The sequence below is a fragment of the Canis lupus genome, chromosome 6, assembly GCF_011100685.1.
Source record: "Canis lupus familiaris isolate Mischka breed German Shepherd chromosome 6, alternate assembly UU_Cfam_GSD_1.0, whole genome shotgun sequence".
NCBI classification, from domain to species: domain Eukaryota; kingdom Metazoa; phylum Chordata; class Mammalia; order Carnivora; family Canidae; genus Canis; species Canis lupus.
Window position 1 is genome coordinate 19,159,112 of NC_049227.1, and position 16,008 is coordinate 19,175,119.

The 16,008-nt window shown below is 47.3% G+C and overlaps 1 protein-coding gene across 2 annotated transcripts in view; it reads right to left on the bottom strand.

The window, feature by feature from the left end:
• Positions 1 to 16,008, bottom strand: part of KATNIP (katanin interacting protein) — a 195,221-nt gene that overhangs the window by 55,802 nt on the left and 123,411 nt on the right. For both annotated transcript variants that reach the window (XM_038539987.1, XM_038539988.1), the window contains 4 exons: positions 15,514 to 15,579; positions 13,740 to 13,873; positions 12,062 to 12,164; positions 7,881 to 8,096 (listed from right to left, as the gene is read on the bottom strand). In XM_038539987.1, the coding sequence (XP_038395915.1) occupies positions 7,881 to 8,096; positions 12,062 to 12,164; positions 13,740 to 13,873; positions 15,514 to 15,579 (519 nt within the window). The remainder of the gene's footprint in view (positions 1 to 7,880; positions 8,097 to 12,061; positions 12,165 to 13,739; positions 13,874 to 15,513; positions 15,580 to 16,008) is intronic.

Consider the following 16,008-nt stretch of genomic DNA (forward strand, 5'->3'; position numbering starts at 1 on the left):
CAGCGGTTTAGCACCACCTTCAGCCCAGGGTGTGACCCTGGAGACCCGGGATCGAGTCTCACATCAGGCTCCCTGCATGGAGCCTGCTTCTCCCTCTGCCTGCGTCTCTCTCTCTCTCTCTCTCTCTCTATTTATTTATGAATAAATAAATAAAATCTAAAAAAAAAGGAACCCCCTACCTTTTAGCAGTCCTTCTCCGTTCCTGCCGTCCCCAGCCTCTGGCAACCACTAATCTACTTCCTGGTTCCATGAATTGCCTGTTCTAGACACTGCATGTGAATGGAATCATACAATATGTGGCCTTCTATGTCTGGCTTCTTTCATGTAGCATCATGTTTCCAAGGTTCACCGATGTTATGGATTTTTTAAAAGATTTTATTTATTTGACAGAGGGGGGGAGAGAGAGAGAGAGAGAGAGAGAGAGAGAACGAGCAAACGTGCACAAGCAGAGGGAGCAGTAGAGAGAGGGAGAGCCCTCAGCAGGGTACCTGATACAGGGCTCTATCCCAGGACCCTGGGCTCATGACCTGAGCTGAAGGCAGATGCTTAACTGACTGAGCCACCCAGGTACCCCAGTTCATCCACGTTGTAGCAGGTGTCAGAACTTTGTTCTTCTTCATAGCTGAGTAATATTCCATTGCATGGCTACACCACATTTTCTTTATCCATTTATCAGTAGATAGACATTTGGGTTGCTGCCACCTAATGGCTACTATGAATGATACTGTGTATAAGTATGTGTGGGAACATGTTTTCAATTCCCTTGGGTCAGTACCCAGAAGTGGAATTGCTACATCAAGAGTAACTCTACATTTAACTTTTTGAGACACAGCGTTTAACTTTTTGAGACACAGCCACACTATTTTCCACAATGGCTGCACCATTTGACTTTTCCGTTCCCACCAGGAAGGTATGATTTTTCCACGATTGCCAATACTGTCATTTATTTCTTTTCTTTTCAAAAGTTATAACCATCTTGGTGGATGTGAAATGGTATCTCTTTGTGGTTTTGATCTGCATTTCCCTGACGACTAATGATGTTGAGCTTTTCATGTGCTTCTTGGCCATGTATGTCTTCTTTGGAGGACAGTCTATTCAGAGTACCTTGGCCATATTTTCATTAGGTTGTTTGTCATTTTGTTGTTGAGTTTAAGAGTTCTTTTCTTTACATATTCTGGGTGTAGACCCTTATCAGATATATGATTTGCAAATATTTTCTCCCATTTTGTAAGCTGTCTTTTCACTATCATGATGAATGTCCTTTGAAGCAAAAGTGTTTTAAATTTTGATGAAGCCTGATCTATTTTTTTTTTTCTCGTGTTGCTTGTGCTGTGGGTGTCATATCTAAGACCTCACTGAAAAGGTCAAGGCTACAAAGACTTATATCCACGTTTCTTTTAAGAGTTTCACAACCCTGGGCACCTGGGTGGCTCAGTCAGTTATGCATCTGCCTTTGGCTCAGGTCATGATCTCCAGGTCCTGGGATTGAGCCCCACATCAGGCTCCCTGCTCAGCAGGGGTCTGCTTCTCCCTCTCACTCTGCTGGTTCCCCTTCCTGCGCTCTTTCTGTCAAATAAATAAAACCTTGAAAAAGAAGTTTTACAGCCTTAATACTTTAAAAGTTTTAAGGTATTTGATCTATTGAACTAGTTTTTGTAGACAGTGTTAGGGTAGGAATCCAGCTTCATTTTTTACATGCAGAAATCCAGTTGTCCCAATACCATTTGCTTAAAAATATGACTTTTTTCCCTCCATCCAATAGCCTTGACGTCCTTGTTGAAAATCAACTGACCGTAGATGTAAGGTTATACTTCTCTATCAATTCTATTACATTGATCTGTCTATTCCTATGCCAGTACCACACAGTCTTGATTACTGTAGCTTGGTATTAAGTTTTAAAATTAGAAGTGTGAGTTTTCCAATTTTGTTCTTTTCCAATATTGTTTTAGCTATTCTGGGTTCCTTATACTTCCATATATATTTTAAAATCAGTTTATCAATTTCCACAAAATAGGCAGTTGGAATTTTGATAGGATTGCACTGAATCTGTAGATAATTCAAGGTGCATCACCATCTCAATGGTATGAAGTTTTCCAATCTGTGAACATTGAATGTCTTTTCACATTTATTTGGGTCTTCTTCAATTCCCATCAACAATATATTTTCCAATGTATAAGTCTTTCACTTATTTGGTGAAGTTTATTCTTAAGTACCTTATTCTTTTTAATGCTATTTTAAACAGATATTTTCCCCTAATTTTCTTTGCAGATTGTTCATTGCTGGAGTATAGAAATACGACTGATTTTTTGTATATTGGTCTTTTACCCTGTAAACTTGAACTTGATTTTAGCTTTTTAATTTTTGTGGATTCTTTAGAGTTTTCTATATATAAGATCGTATCACCAAATAGTTTTATTTCTTCCTTTCCAACCTCTTATTTCATTTTCTTGCCTAGCTGCCCTGAGCAGAATCTCTAGTACCATGTGAGCAGAGGTGGTGAAAGCAGTCATCCTTGTCTTGTTCCTGATCTTGGGGTGAAAGCTTTTGGTTTTTAACCAGGATGATGTTAGCTGTGGGTTTTCATAGGTACCCTTTATTAGGTGAATGTTGCCTTCTACTCTTGGTTTATGGTCTTCAACACAAAAGGGTGTTGAATTTTCTCAAATGTTTTTCCTGTATCCATTAAGATGTCACATGGTTATTTTTCCCCTCTATTGTATTAATATGTTGTATTATACTGATGGGTTCTCGTATATTGATCAACAAGCCATGGCCCAGGTCAACTCCACTAGGTTTCAATGCATAAATCTTTCTATAAACTGGTAGATTTTGGTTTGCTAATGTTTTGTTGAGGGTTTTTACATCTATATTCATAAGGAATGTTGGTTCAATAGTCTTCTTGTGATGTCTTTGGTTTTGTTGTCAGGGTAATACTGGTCTCATAGAATGAGTTTGGAATTGTTCTCTCCTCTCTATATTTTAGAAAAATTTGTGAAGGATTGGTGTTAATTCTTTAAATATTTAGTATGATTCACCAGCGAAGCCATCTGGTCCTTTGCTTTTCTTCGTGGGAATTTTTTTTTTTTTTTTTTTTATTAATTCAATCTCTTTACTTGCTATAGGTCTAGCCAGATGTTCTATTTCCTCTTGAGTCGATTTCGGTGATTTGTGTCTTTCTAGGACATTGTCCATGTCATCTGGGATATCTTCATTTGTTGGCATAAAATTGTTCAGAATATTCTCCTGTAATCTTTTTTTCCTCTGTCAGGTTGGTAGTAATGTCCCCTCTTTCATTCTTGATTTTAGTAACTTGAATCCTTTCTGCTTGATAAAACTTAGCTAACAAACCTAGCTAAAGGTTTGTTAACTTTGTCGATCCTTTCAGAAAACCAACTTCTAGCTTCACTGGTTTCCCTCTATTATTTTTCTCTTCTCTACACATTTTTTTACAATTTCTTATGATTCTGTGATTATTTCCAAATAAAAACTACAAAAAAATGTACTGTGTACATTTATGTACTGGGGATATAGTATGGCTAGGACAGACAAGAACGTGTAGCTTAATGGAGGGGAGAGAGATAATAATCAAGCAAGAAGATCATTTCTTAATGTGAGAAGTACCCTGAAGAAAATGGAATTTGCTGGGGTGGCGTGAGACAGCACTCCTCCACACTGTAGACAGTGTTAGGGTAGGAATCTAGCTGAGAAAGTGATATTTGGGCTGAAATCCAAATGAGGAAAAGGCAGGTATCCACATGAAATTCTGGAGGAGGGATATTCTTGGGAGGGCTCAAGTGACATGAACTTGGAGTGTCAGAGGAATAGAAGGAAGCCCCGTCACTACTAGAGCCTCATGCATGAGGCAGGGGGTATGAGAAGCAGGCCAGGAGGGAGCCCAAGGCCTATTCTCAGACAGTTTCCCAGGCCATGGGAGGCTGGGAAGTCATGGCCAGGGTTTTAAGTATAGGAGGGGTGCAAGCTGACATTTGTAAAAGATCACTTTGGATAGAGTAGAAAATGGAGTGGAAGGAGCCAGAAGAGAAGACAGTGAGACAGGAGGCCACTTAATAGTGCCAGCGAGAGGGAACTCCACACACTGATAAGACTTGGGAGCCACTAGAGGAATGGAGACCCAGGCTCCATTTTGGAGGAAGAATCAGCAGGACTTGCTGGTATCCTGGAAGGTGGCAGGAAGGGGCTGGGGCAGTCAAGGAACTCTTAAGAGGTGGACTTGGCAGCAGAGCAAGCAGCAATGCCATTTACTGGGCACAGGAATGTTGTAGGAGGGAGACATGTGGGTGGGACAGGGGAATGAAAACTCAGGACGTAGGTCTCTGAAGTCTGAGAGGTCCAGTGGGCATCCAAGAAGAGATGTTGAGCAGGAAGTTGGCAGGCACTCAAGTCAGGGACTCAGAGAAGCAGGTGGGCCTTGGTGTATCCATTTGGAATAATTTTGAAGCCATGGGCCTGGGTGAGGCCAATTAAGAGAGACAGTATAGGTGCAGAGGGTAGGAGGGTGTGCACCAAGCATGGGGTACCCCCACATCTTCCAGCAGCCCTCCGTTATCTTCCACTGAAGCCACTTCTCTTTCGAACCCAGACTCCACTTTCAGTTACCTATTGGTCAGATTGTAGCCAAGCTCCCCACGCCATGGCAGTGTGGCCTGGGGCAAGTCACTCGTCCTCCCTGAGACCTGGTTTTCTCATTTATCAAATGTGGAGAGTAACTCAAGGTTCACGTGAAGATCACATGAGGGATGTCTGAGGCCCTGGCCTGCAGGCTGTGGGTCTTTAAAAAACCCCAGTGAAACTGGGTGGTCCCAAGAGGCAGTACATGCTGGTAGTCCCAGGCCTATATACCAGGATGACCATCAGGTAGTAGACCTGGTGCCAGGGCGGCCGGGGGAATCCAGCCCGCACATGGCTTGGCCCAGAGATTTGGCAGCCCAGGGTAAGACGGCCACCTCCTCTTTCAATCTCAAGGCCCCAAATTGAAGACCTCAGCACCCCCAAAAACCATGGGCTGAACTCCTTCCTGTTTTCACGTGGCAAAGCTCACCAGCCTCTGCTAAACAGAGGAAAAGGAAAAGTCATGAGAACTGGCCCCCGTCAAATCCAATGATGCTTTTTATTGCCCCGGTGTGCTCTGTTCAGTACAGCGGGCTTCCCAAATGCCACTGCTCTGTGCATCAGGGAGACGGGAGGGGGTGGCAAAGGGCCCCTCTAAGCCCCAGCAGCACACGTGAGCGCCTACAGAATCCAAGCAGGGAGCAGAGCAGAATATGTGAAGCCAGAACATCCCAGCTGCCCTGACCTATGGGACCTGTTTCTTTCAAAGTCACGAGCTGATGATCTTAGACTGGGTCACCATTCAGTCTAGCCCTGGGGATGAGTGGTATTTCTCAGCTACCTAGCACCTTCCCTGCCTTCCTTTCAGTAACAACGCTGAACTTCTCCAGGGGGAATTCCTTCCTGCCCCTCTTCCCTGCTGTGGCATCCTGGTATAACTAGCACTAAAGTGCCCACCTTCCTAGCCAGGCTGGCCATCAGCTTTCCTCTCCTGGGACTGCATATCTCTAGCAGAGCGACAGGATGGCAAGTCAACTATAAATACTGCCAACCCCCCTGCTTCCAAAAAAAGACCACACTCTTGATGCTCATGCATCCTAGATCCTACCTAGAACCCCAATATGACTGTGGGGCCTGCCCTCTTCTGGCCTGGGTGACAGTGAATCTACCAGCTACCCAAAGACGTGCAACAAAGTTCTTTGCTGGAAATTTGTTAGTGAGCCAGACTCCAGTTTCTTTTGCCAACATATAAGAATCCTATGGTGGGAATTTGTCATTTCTAATAGCTGAGTAATATTCCATTGTATACATAAACCACATCTTCTTTATCCATTCATCTTTCGTTGGACACCGAGGCTCCTTCCACAGTTTGGCTATCGTGGCCATTGCTGCTATAAACATCGGGGTGCAGGTGTCCCGGCGTTTCATTGCATTTGTATCTTTGGGGTAAATCCCCAACAGTGCAATTGCTGGGTCGTAGGGCAGGTTTATGTATACAATGGAATATTACTCAGCTATTAGAAATGACAAATACCCACCATTTGCTTCAACGTGGATGGAACTGGAGGGTATTATGCTGAGTGAAGTAAGTCAGTCAGAGAAGGACAAACATTATATGTTCTCATTCATTTGGGGAATATAAATAATAGTGAAAGGGAATAGAAGGGAAGGGAGAAGAAATGTGTGGGAAATATCAGAAAGGGAGACAGAACGTAAAGACTGCTAACTCTGGGAAACGAACTAGGGGTGGTAGAAGGGGAGGAGGGCGGGGGGGTGGGAGTGAATGGATGACGGGCACTGGGGGTTATTCTGTATGTTAGTAAATTGAACACCAATAAAAAATAAATTTAAAAAAAAGAAAAAAAATAAGTAAGTAAATAAATAAATAAATAAATAAATAAATAAATAAATAAAAAGAATCCTGTGGATTATCCCTGCCCTCCAGTTCTATCTTACAGAGGGCAGAGAAACTGATTCTCAGAGAAGGCAGGTGAGTTGCCAAAGGCTATAGAGTCAAGACCAGAACGTGGGTCTCTAGAAATCAGGATTTCAAAGATCCCCTTTCTTGTTTCTTCATCTTAAAATGGGAATATCTACTTTCTAATGATATCAATGCTATTACTAATAACAACAAATACACTAAGAACTGATGTTTTAGAGGCCTTTGGAAAAGGCTGGCACAGTGCTCAGCTTTTTATAGTTACGTTTGATCCTCACAACATTGTAGCAAGTACTATTATTGTGCCACTTTAGACACTAAAGTAGATGTCAGGTGAGCTGCCCATGCTGATGAAGCTGTAGATGGTAAGCTCCGAACACAGGCCTTTCTGCTTCTCAAGCCTGTGTTCTGCTAAGTACAAATAAGATTATGTGTATGACACCCTGTGCCTGACACTAGGCAAGCGCTGAACATGTAGTAGGTGTTTTCATTTTTCAATCCTTATTTTTTTAAAGTTAATAACTTGTTCAATTCCAACGAATTGAACTTGTTCGTTGGAATTGATAATACAGCTACATGGCAGGAGATTTAAAAGGTGCCAAAAAGTGCCCAAGGGACGTCCTCCTATTGCCTCTGTGCCTTGCCTACTTGGCTTTATGGCCCAGGGGCAGAATTTGTCCCCAGTTTTTCAGGCCCCTCCGGGAGGGAACGAATATTGAGGCTGAAGCACAGAATAGTAATGACAAGGCTGGGAGGCCCGCCTCAGCTGAGCTCCCAGTCTCTGTGTCCAACGTGCCAGTGGAGAGAGGAGAAAACGCCAATGCTTTTACTTTCTTCCTTTCTTTTTGACCATTAGATACTTAAAGAACAGGAATGTTCGATGTTTGCTGGGAAGCAGGGCCCTGAGTGGGCGTGTGCCTGAACCCTGGGCCAGGCTACAGGATGTCAACGTGGCCCCACCACCTTCCAGCGGTGTGCCCTTGACCAATCAATATTCTTCCCAGGACTTAGTTTGTCTATAAGATCAGGGCAAGGACCTCAATGATGCCCAGGGGTCCCCTGTTTTGTGGCGCCTGTGCTAAACTGCAGGGTGGATGAAAGGGGGTGACTTGGCTCCTCTTTGCTCCCTCTCCCAAGAAAAACCCACAGAGCAGAGATCGTCAATGAGCTGGGGGGATAGCTTCAAGGCCCTCACCTGGACCTTTCCCTCAGGCTCCTCCCACTTTGCCCAAATGAACAACAGTGGAAGATTCTATTCTTCTTCCCCTCCCCGCACCTGCATCATCCACACCTGCATTGCAGCCCTAGCAAGGGCAGAGAAAATGCATCAAAACACAAGGCCAAGGCTCACTCCGGTACCGCCTCCACTTACAGCTAAGTTCCGATTGACCAGGTGGCCCAGGTCCCCGGGTGTGTCCGTGTTCCGGATATCCACATCATGAGGCGACACATAAAGCTTTGTGTTGTGCAGGTCAAAGAACTCAACTTCTGTGAGACCCACCCAGGATGTGTGGCCCCAGTTGGACAGGATTTCCATGGTCACGTAGACGGCATCTTTGATGTCTCCACGTTTTGTTCTCGATTTGTCCTTAATGAAGAGAAAAAGAGTGTCAAAGGATCCAAACATGACAGGCTGGATTCAGCTTACCACTAAGCAACGAGTCATTTAGCCACTCAGGGTCTCAGTTTCCCCATTTTGTATAAGGAGGGTAAGAATAGCACCCATTACATATGGTTAATGCCAAGACTAAATGAGCTCCTATTTGTAAAGCACTGAAAACATTGTTACTGAGGGCACCTGGGTGGCTCAGTCTGTTAAGTGTCTGCCTTCGGCTCAGGTTGTGATCTCAGGGTCCTGGGATCGAGCCCTGCATTGGTCTCTCTGCTCAGTGGGGAATCTGCTTCTCCCTCTCTCTCACCCCACCTCCCTCATACTCTCTTGCTCCTTCTCTCAAATAAATAAAATCTTAAAAAAGAAATTGTCACTGTGAACCCCCAGTAGTTAGTATTTTCCATAAGAGTTTGCAAATAAAAAATGTCTAAAAGGCATCAGATTCTTCCTGAATATGCTCTTCTCTCCTCCATACCAAGGGTTCGTGGCCTATCGGCTGAACTGGGGAAGGTGTTACAGACTAAATTGTGCCCCTCCAAAATTCAGATGCTAACATTCTAACCCCGGGACCTCAGAATGTGACTGTATTTGGAGACAGAGCCTTCAAAGGGGTAATTAAGGTAACATGAGGCTGCGACGGTGGGCCCAAATCCAGTCTGACCCATGTCCTTACATGAAGGGGAAAGCTACACCTGAGACACACCACGGGGGCACACACACAGAGAAAAGACTGTGCGAGGACGCAGCCGGAAGATAGCCACCCGCAAGGCAGGAGAGGCCTCGGGAGAAACCACATGGGCCGACACCTTGATCTTGGACTTGAGCCCACAGACCTGTGAGAAAACACAACTCTGTTGCTTAGGCCACTGTCTGCAGTGTGTGGCTATGGCTGCCCTAGCAAACGAATTCGGCCCGTAATGCAGGACCATGGACGAGTCACCTGACGTCCCTCAGCCTGGCTGGAGATGGGAGATGACACCACATCTCTGACAGTCCTGTCACAGAGACTAAGAGAGATACAGACACCGGGGAAGAACCTGTCCGAGTCTGGACCCCCTGTGCACTCTCTGAGGGTCCACTTGCAGCCGTCTGTCTCCGTCGCTGGTTTGGTGCGGCCTCCTTTGCAGGGAGGCCGTGTGGTCCGAGGCTGTGTGGATGCCATCAATAAACAGCCACGCTGCAGGATGGCTTCCCGAGGCCCCTTCGGGCCCCGATTGCAGCGCTGGTCGCCACGGATCAGTCATTCATAAAATGGTGCATTCCCCGTGTGCACATGCCCTCTGTTAATTAGCACTGGTAATCTGCAACGGTTCTGTGAGCAGGGAGTTGAGCAAATGAACAGCAACTGTTCCCTACTTATTTTTTTAATTAATAGCCAGCGAGACGTGCTATCGCTCGCAGCGTGTGTTTGGACGCGTCTTGATTGCCACGCGATGGGGATGGGGACGGGGAGGGAGGGAGGTCAGCTCCCAGCTCCCAGAAGGAACACAGGGCCTGCTTTTATCAGCCAAGTCTGCAGCTTCCTCCTCTGCTCCCACAGGGCTGTGTGGGGTCCCGGTCAGGCCCTCCCTGCTGCCCGGGGCCTGAGTCCCAGGCTTGCAGGACACTGAGAAACTTCACTGAAACTTAAGTTGGCCTCTCCCAAGTTGGGGGGTGGGTATGAGAGGTGAATGAGCTGGGGCTCTTGCGGAGTGTTGTGCTGCCAAGGTGAGCTGGGTAGGAAGTGAGAAGGAGCGGTGCTGTTCACCTTGGCTGTTGGCAGCACTGAGGAGGTCCAGATGGGAGGTAAGCCGCCTCACAGAGGGGCTGCTGGATCTCACGCTCGCGCTCGCTCGGTGCTATCTAAAACGTGTGAAGTCCTGCAGCGGGGCTTCAAAATGAAGAAGCTGAAGGTCTATTATCTAAGGAAGTGTCACAACTTGTCGGTGTTGCAATTAGATGGCTACTCCTGCTTCTGAATTTCTTGATGTGGGATCTCTAGCAGGGGGGCTAAGGTGGACGCAGCTCCTTGTCTCCTGCTCTCACTGCCCCATCTCTCACCAAGAATATCCGGTTTTCCTGTTGGGAAGTCACCCCTTCTCTTTCCTCAGACATGAGGAGGGTCCTAGAGGGGGACAGACCATTCCCACCTCGAGGAGGACTGGTCCAATAAATCAGTGTGGCCTGTCCCCTGAACCACCAGAAGGGCGATGCTCAGAGATGGGCATGTGACCCAATCTCAGTTCTGTGCGTGGAGGAAATGCTCTCCTCTTCTGACTATAGGAGGAAATGCTCTCCTCTTCTGACTATAGGGCCTGAGGGGATGAAGGCAAGAGGTGGGAACCACTTTGGCTACTGAAGGGTCCCAGGGAGATGGCAGCACCGGGCCTGGGTGCTGAGGTGGGGACAGAACTCAAGGATGTAGCTGGCATTGTGCAGATGCAGTGTGAGCTGCTGGATCAAGCCCCACCTGGTCCTCACTGTGGCATTTATTACAAGAGTCTATCATTTCCCTCCCTTCATTGGATAAGTCAGTTTGCCCTGGGTTTTCTGTTTGCTATAAGGAGATTGATCAATCCAGGTTCTCTTTAATGTGGCTGAAGCTTTATCACACTTAGGGTCTTCATGGCTTAGAAAGCAAATGTTCCATGCAGGAGATATGGAAGGGGGTAAAGCTTTGAATTTTCTAGATGTCATACTTGCAACTGATATTTGCTGACTCCTCCTTGCCCTGTGCCAGACATTGAGGTGCCCACCCTCACAAAACCCTTCTGTTTTATCCTCACGGCAGCCCATGGCAGTGGATTATTTTACCCAGTGCAACAGCTGCACACTCCCAGGATCAGAGAGCTTAAGAGGTTTCTCTGAGGTCACATGCCCTCTAAATGATGGGGCCAGACTCAGAGACACAACTCTGGTCTAGGCTGGCGTGCTTTGGGGAGGGTGGAGTGGGGGTTTCTGATCTCATGGGAGTTTTACGTGTGGCTCTGGGAGGGTTTAAGTGGCCAGTAGTAGGAATGGCGAACGCCTTGGACAAAGGAAGGGCTGAGAAGGATGTACCAGACACACACCTTCTGACACAAAAGAAATGCAAGTCCTCATTACCCTTCTGCCTGGATGGCACCGTGGCCTTTTGGTTCACGGCTCTACTGCGCTGACACATCACACGGCCGTGGCTTTGCACAGTTCCACTATCATACTGGACTCAATGAAGATTAATATCACCTTTTACAGTTAACTGTGTATCCTCACGATTTTCATTCTGCATAATCTCCATAATGATAATTCCCCTCCTTTTATACCACTGCATTGTGCTGATATATCATGCCTCTCTGATTAACTCCGTTATCATGAGACATTTCTGTTATTTCTTGTTCTTTTTTTTTTCTCCCTCATTTTTCCCTACTTCCAACCATTCTGCAACAGACATCTTCATACCTATAGCTTTTGCTTTCTGTTGAGTGATTTCCTTAGGGTGAGGAAGTGGGATCGCTGGGCTGGGAGGACATTAAGTATTTCTAAGGCTCTTCCTGAGCCCGGCCCTCCTGCTTTTCGAAAGGGTTCCACCCATTTATAGTACTGCCAGCAGAGTAAGCCTGCTGTGACCTTGCCAGTCCTAGAGGTTATCATCAAAAATCATCAGTGAACTCAGATATCAAGTAGGGCATTAAGGTTGCTCTAATCTGCATTTCTTGGTTATCAGCGATGTTGGACGTTCCCCTGTGGGCTTACATGGTATATTGTGTGGACAGGCTTCTCTCTGCTGCAACCCTTTGCTCCATCCCCTACCTGTCTGGGTACTGGGCAGGGGGTCATGGAGCCTCCTGTAGAGACATGTTAAGTTGACTGCTGTTGGCCACCCCCACCGCACAGAGATGATTGCACCAAGGGGCCCCTCCTCCCTCAGCTTTCAGGCGAGACACTGAATGTATCTAGAAATCCCTATAAGTCAACATTCTTACCTCTGGGTCTAGCATTGGTTCCTCCGTTGGTGAAGTGACCCTGCTGAGACGGGCAGAGTCGCTTTCGATGGCCTGGAGGACTTTCAGAAGCCTCTGCTGTTGTCTGAAATGTAATTTTGTTTTAGCAGACAGGCAGTAACAGATGGCACACAACAGAGAGCAGGCCCATCAAGGCGACAGTGCTTACTTTTCTAACTCAGAAGTAGTGGTCGTTTGAGAAGCGAGTACCCACCCCGCATACAGTTCAAAGGCGCACACAGGCTGTTCCCCCCCACCCTTTATGATAACTTTATGATCACAACTGGTGATCAAAGAAGAGCCAAGGAGAGGAAATTGTTTGGGGCTAGATGGCCATCAGATCTCCCTAAACTGACTGGTAACTCGGAAGGGTCTAGAGCAGGGAGCCGCAGATACGGCCTGCAGCCTGGTTTTACATGGCCTGGGAGCTAAGAACCACTTCTACCTTTTGAAGGGTTGTTCAAACAAACAAACAAACAAACAAATAAAAAAAAACAAACAGTGAAAAGTCTGAAGTATTCATATCTGGCCCTTTGCTAAAAAACGTCCGCTGCTCCTGGCCTAGAGACCTACTTCATGCTTCCTGTTTCTGGGGCTGTAGGCATTCCTGACTCAGCAGAGTAGGGTTTGCAAACACACCCCACATGTGCTGTTTAAGATGGAGTACCCTCAAGACCCTGGAACATCAAGGATCTTGAGGATGAAACAAGAAGCCTCTGGTGACGTGTGTGCTGTCCATAAATAGAACTGTATCAGATCTAAAATATCCTCCACCACCGGCCCTTTCCCACACAGAGGAACCTGGGGGTTCTTACTCATGGCTGCACGGGTACACAGCCCTGGTTTCCAGTCTGGGGTCTGCAGGCTCTTAGAGAGATGGCTAGCACTGCCTCTCCAGAGGTTTTCTGCAGATTACAAGGATACTCCTCTGGGGCGGACACACATGTGGAGGGTGTACAGCTTGGGCTGGAAATTCTTCTTTTGTGCAGAGAAAAAGCTCCTCCCACAACACTGACCCCTCTTTGGGCTGCCCCAGACCCAGCCCAGGGCCTCTGCTTAGTGACAAGCATGCCCTCTCACCCCTAAGCCAGGCACAGGCATTTTGCAGAGAGCATGGTGCATGAAGCCCCATGCACTGGCCTGGCGAGTGTGGCCATGTGCCAGAACATGCTTGAGACAACCAGCTAGACCTGGTGCATCTTTCTGAAGACTAGAGGGAAGACACTGTTTTGGAATGAAAATTTGACAGTTCCAATAGCTGCTCTGATGCATTAATGGAACCAAAGGCTGTATATCAACAGACTTAACAGGAAAAAGAAGGCCGAAGGGACATGGCTCAGGGTCGTTCTCGCCCTCTACCCCCGGCCCCATTGAGTTCACCACTATCTGCTGCACAGGGTCCTTTGGTGGAAGCCCCCGAGGAAGATGAAGTCTTATACAGGGGAGACCGAACCGAACCGAACCTGCAAAGACCCATTGGCTGGAAAGATATCAAGTCCACTCCTCGGAGGGTGGGAAGTGGAAGGGGGATGGTCTAAGGGAACAGTTTTACATGGTCTGGAATAACACTGGAGAAGCAGAGAAACCTCGGTTAATGAGATCCCCGTGGCTTCACTGCTACAGGATTCTGGTTTTGTTTTGAAGCTGCCTCAGTAAGTACCTGCTCCCCAAAAGGCCGATTCTGTCAATGGCTTCGCTGACGGCTCTGGCTCCCCCTGCCGCCCTGGCCGGCTCCTGTGGGCTGGTCGTGCTGGTTGGGCTGGTCGCACTGGTAGCAGCGGGGGTAGGAAGCTGCTGGTCAAGCAGGGAGAGGTAATAGGAATGAGGTATGAGAGGGACAGAGTCTACAGGGGCTCATGAGATCCAGGACCCCCACCATGATCTCTGCAGAGACAGAGATTTCTGTTTCTTATGATCCTGGAGGTCCCAGGAAAAGATCTCTTCAATCAGCTATTGAAAAAACTTCCTCTCATCAGAATCTCTCCCCCCTCCGTCACACCCCTGCCCTGCATGCTCCAAAGTAACCAGGCTCCATGGAAGGATTCCAGTAACATCCTTAGGGCCTTTGCATTTTTAATCCTCCTTCTTTTACATTTATCATCTCAACTAGAAACGTGCTCGGCTCTCCATCAGCAAGTGATTTTAGTCACTGGAAGCTCTGTGGGTCCTGGGTCAGGTCAGGTCATCTAGAAGTCGTGCACCATGCGGTGGGCAGTGCCGCAGACTGGTCAGAAATGTCAGCTGGCGACAGCTCAACACCACCAGGAAAGAACAGAACAAAGAGGGGGGACACATAAAGGAAACCCCACTATGGTGCTCTAGGCGGCACTCCTTCCCTCTAGTGCTCTCTCCTCCTCTCCCCTCCTCTTCTCTCTTCCCCACTGTCCGCCACCTTCCCTCTGGTGCTACGCATTCCCACCATGTCAGGTTTCTTCTTGCTCCTGGATCAGGAAGGCCTCATTCCCACTTCAAAGCATCTGCTGTCCCTTCCACCTGGAATGCTGTTCTGTTTCTGGCTGGTTCCTTAAGAGACAGGACTCAGTTCAAGTGGGGCCCTCTGAGGGGCTTCCTCGGGCTACCCTTTCAGAGAGTAGCCGCCATCTATCATTTTTTACTGTCATCTCTCTCTCAAGTCACCTGGTTTATTTATGGCTTTATTTGCTTGTTGTCTGCAAGCTCCCTGAGGCCAGGGGCTATCTGATCTGATTTAGCCACCTCTGTATTCTGAGCACATGGCACAGACCTGGGCACAATCTAACAAAGATGTTGCTGGGTGTTTTATTAGTTCATGTCGGAATTTGCCAGGGGCCGTCTCTGCTGAGATTGGCCTGACTGACCTCGGTAGATACAGATATAATTTATTTATTCAGGAACCCAAGATCGATTTTTGTGTTGTCTTGTCAAGAAATAGAAATGTAACAAGAGGGACACCTGGGTGGCTCAGCAGTTTAGTGCCTGCCTCTGGCCTGAGGCGTGATCCTAGAGTCCCGGGGGTCGAGTCCTACATCAGGCTCCCTGCATGGATGGAGCCTGCTTCTCCCTCTGCCTATGTCTCTGTCTCTCTCTCTTTGTGTCTCTCATAAATAATAAATAAAATCTAAAAAAGAAAGAAAGAAAGAAAGAAGAAAGAAAGAAGAAAGAAAGAAAGAAAGAAAGAAAGAAAGAAAGAAAGAAAGAAAGAAAGAAAGAAAGAAAGAAAGAAAGAAATGTAACAAGGAATTGGAGTCCCTAGGCCTGCGTAAATTCTGGTTTCCACTTGTAATCTGGGGCAAGCTACTCCAGCCCAGCTTTCCCATCTGTGAAATGGGCCAAATGACACCATGCTCAGGGAGCACAGGGAGGGCCTGCTGGGACCACATTGGGAAAACCCTCTGGAGGTCCCCAGGTACTGCTGGGAGCAGTGGGCACAGGGCTTTGTTGCTCCTCTCACCAACCTCAGGGCTCTCTTCCTTCCCCTTCAGTAGACTGGTCCACGATTTTGCTGGTGGTCCCTCTGTGTCCTGGAATGATATAATCACATGATCTGAGGTCAGAATAAAGTCATCCATTGTATACTCTGCACTGACAGATGAGGGTACAGAGGTGCGGGGACTGTCCTGAGATCCCAGAGACACAAACGTCGGGGGCAAAGCACTGAGCTCCAGGAAGGCAGACAACAGGTACTGCTCAATGAATGCCCCAAAGGGCAGCCTGTGTTAGAGCTTGGGGAGCAACAAGTGTTATGGACAGGGCCCAAGGCTTGCAGGCAGGCAGTCCTCAGTGCCTTCCAAAGACATGACCTGGGCAAGCCGCCTTGCTCCCTGGGGGCCATCAGTCACATCTATGAAATGGGGCGATGAAACCAGGCCTGCCTGCTTCTGACTTCTTGTGGGCATCCCATGGGACAAGCTAAGACAAAGGGTTTCAACAGGTGAGCCAGGGAACATGCT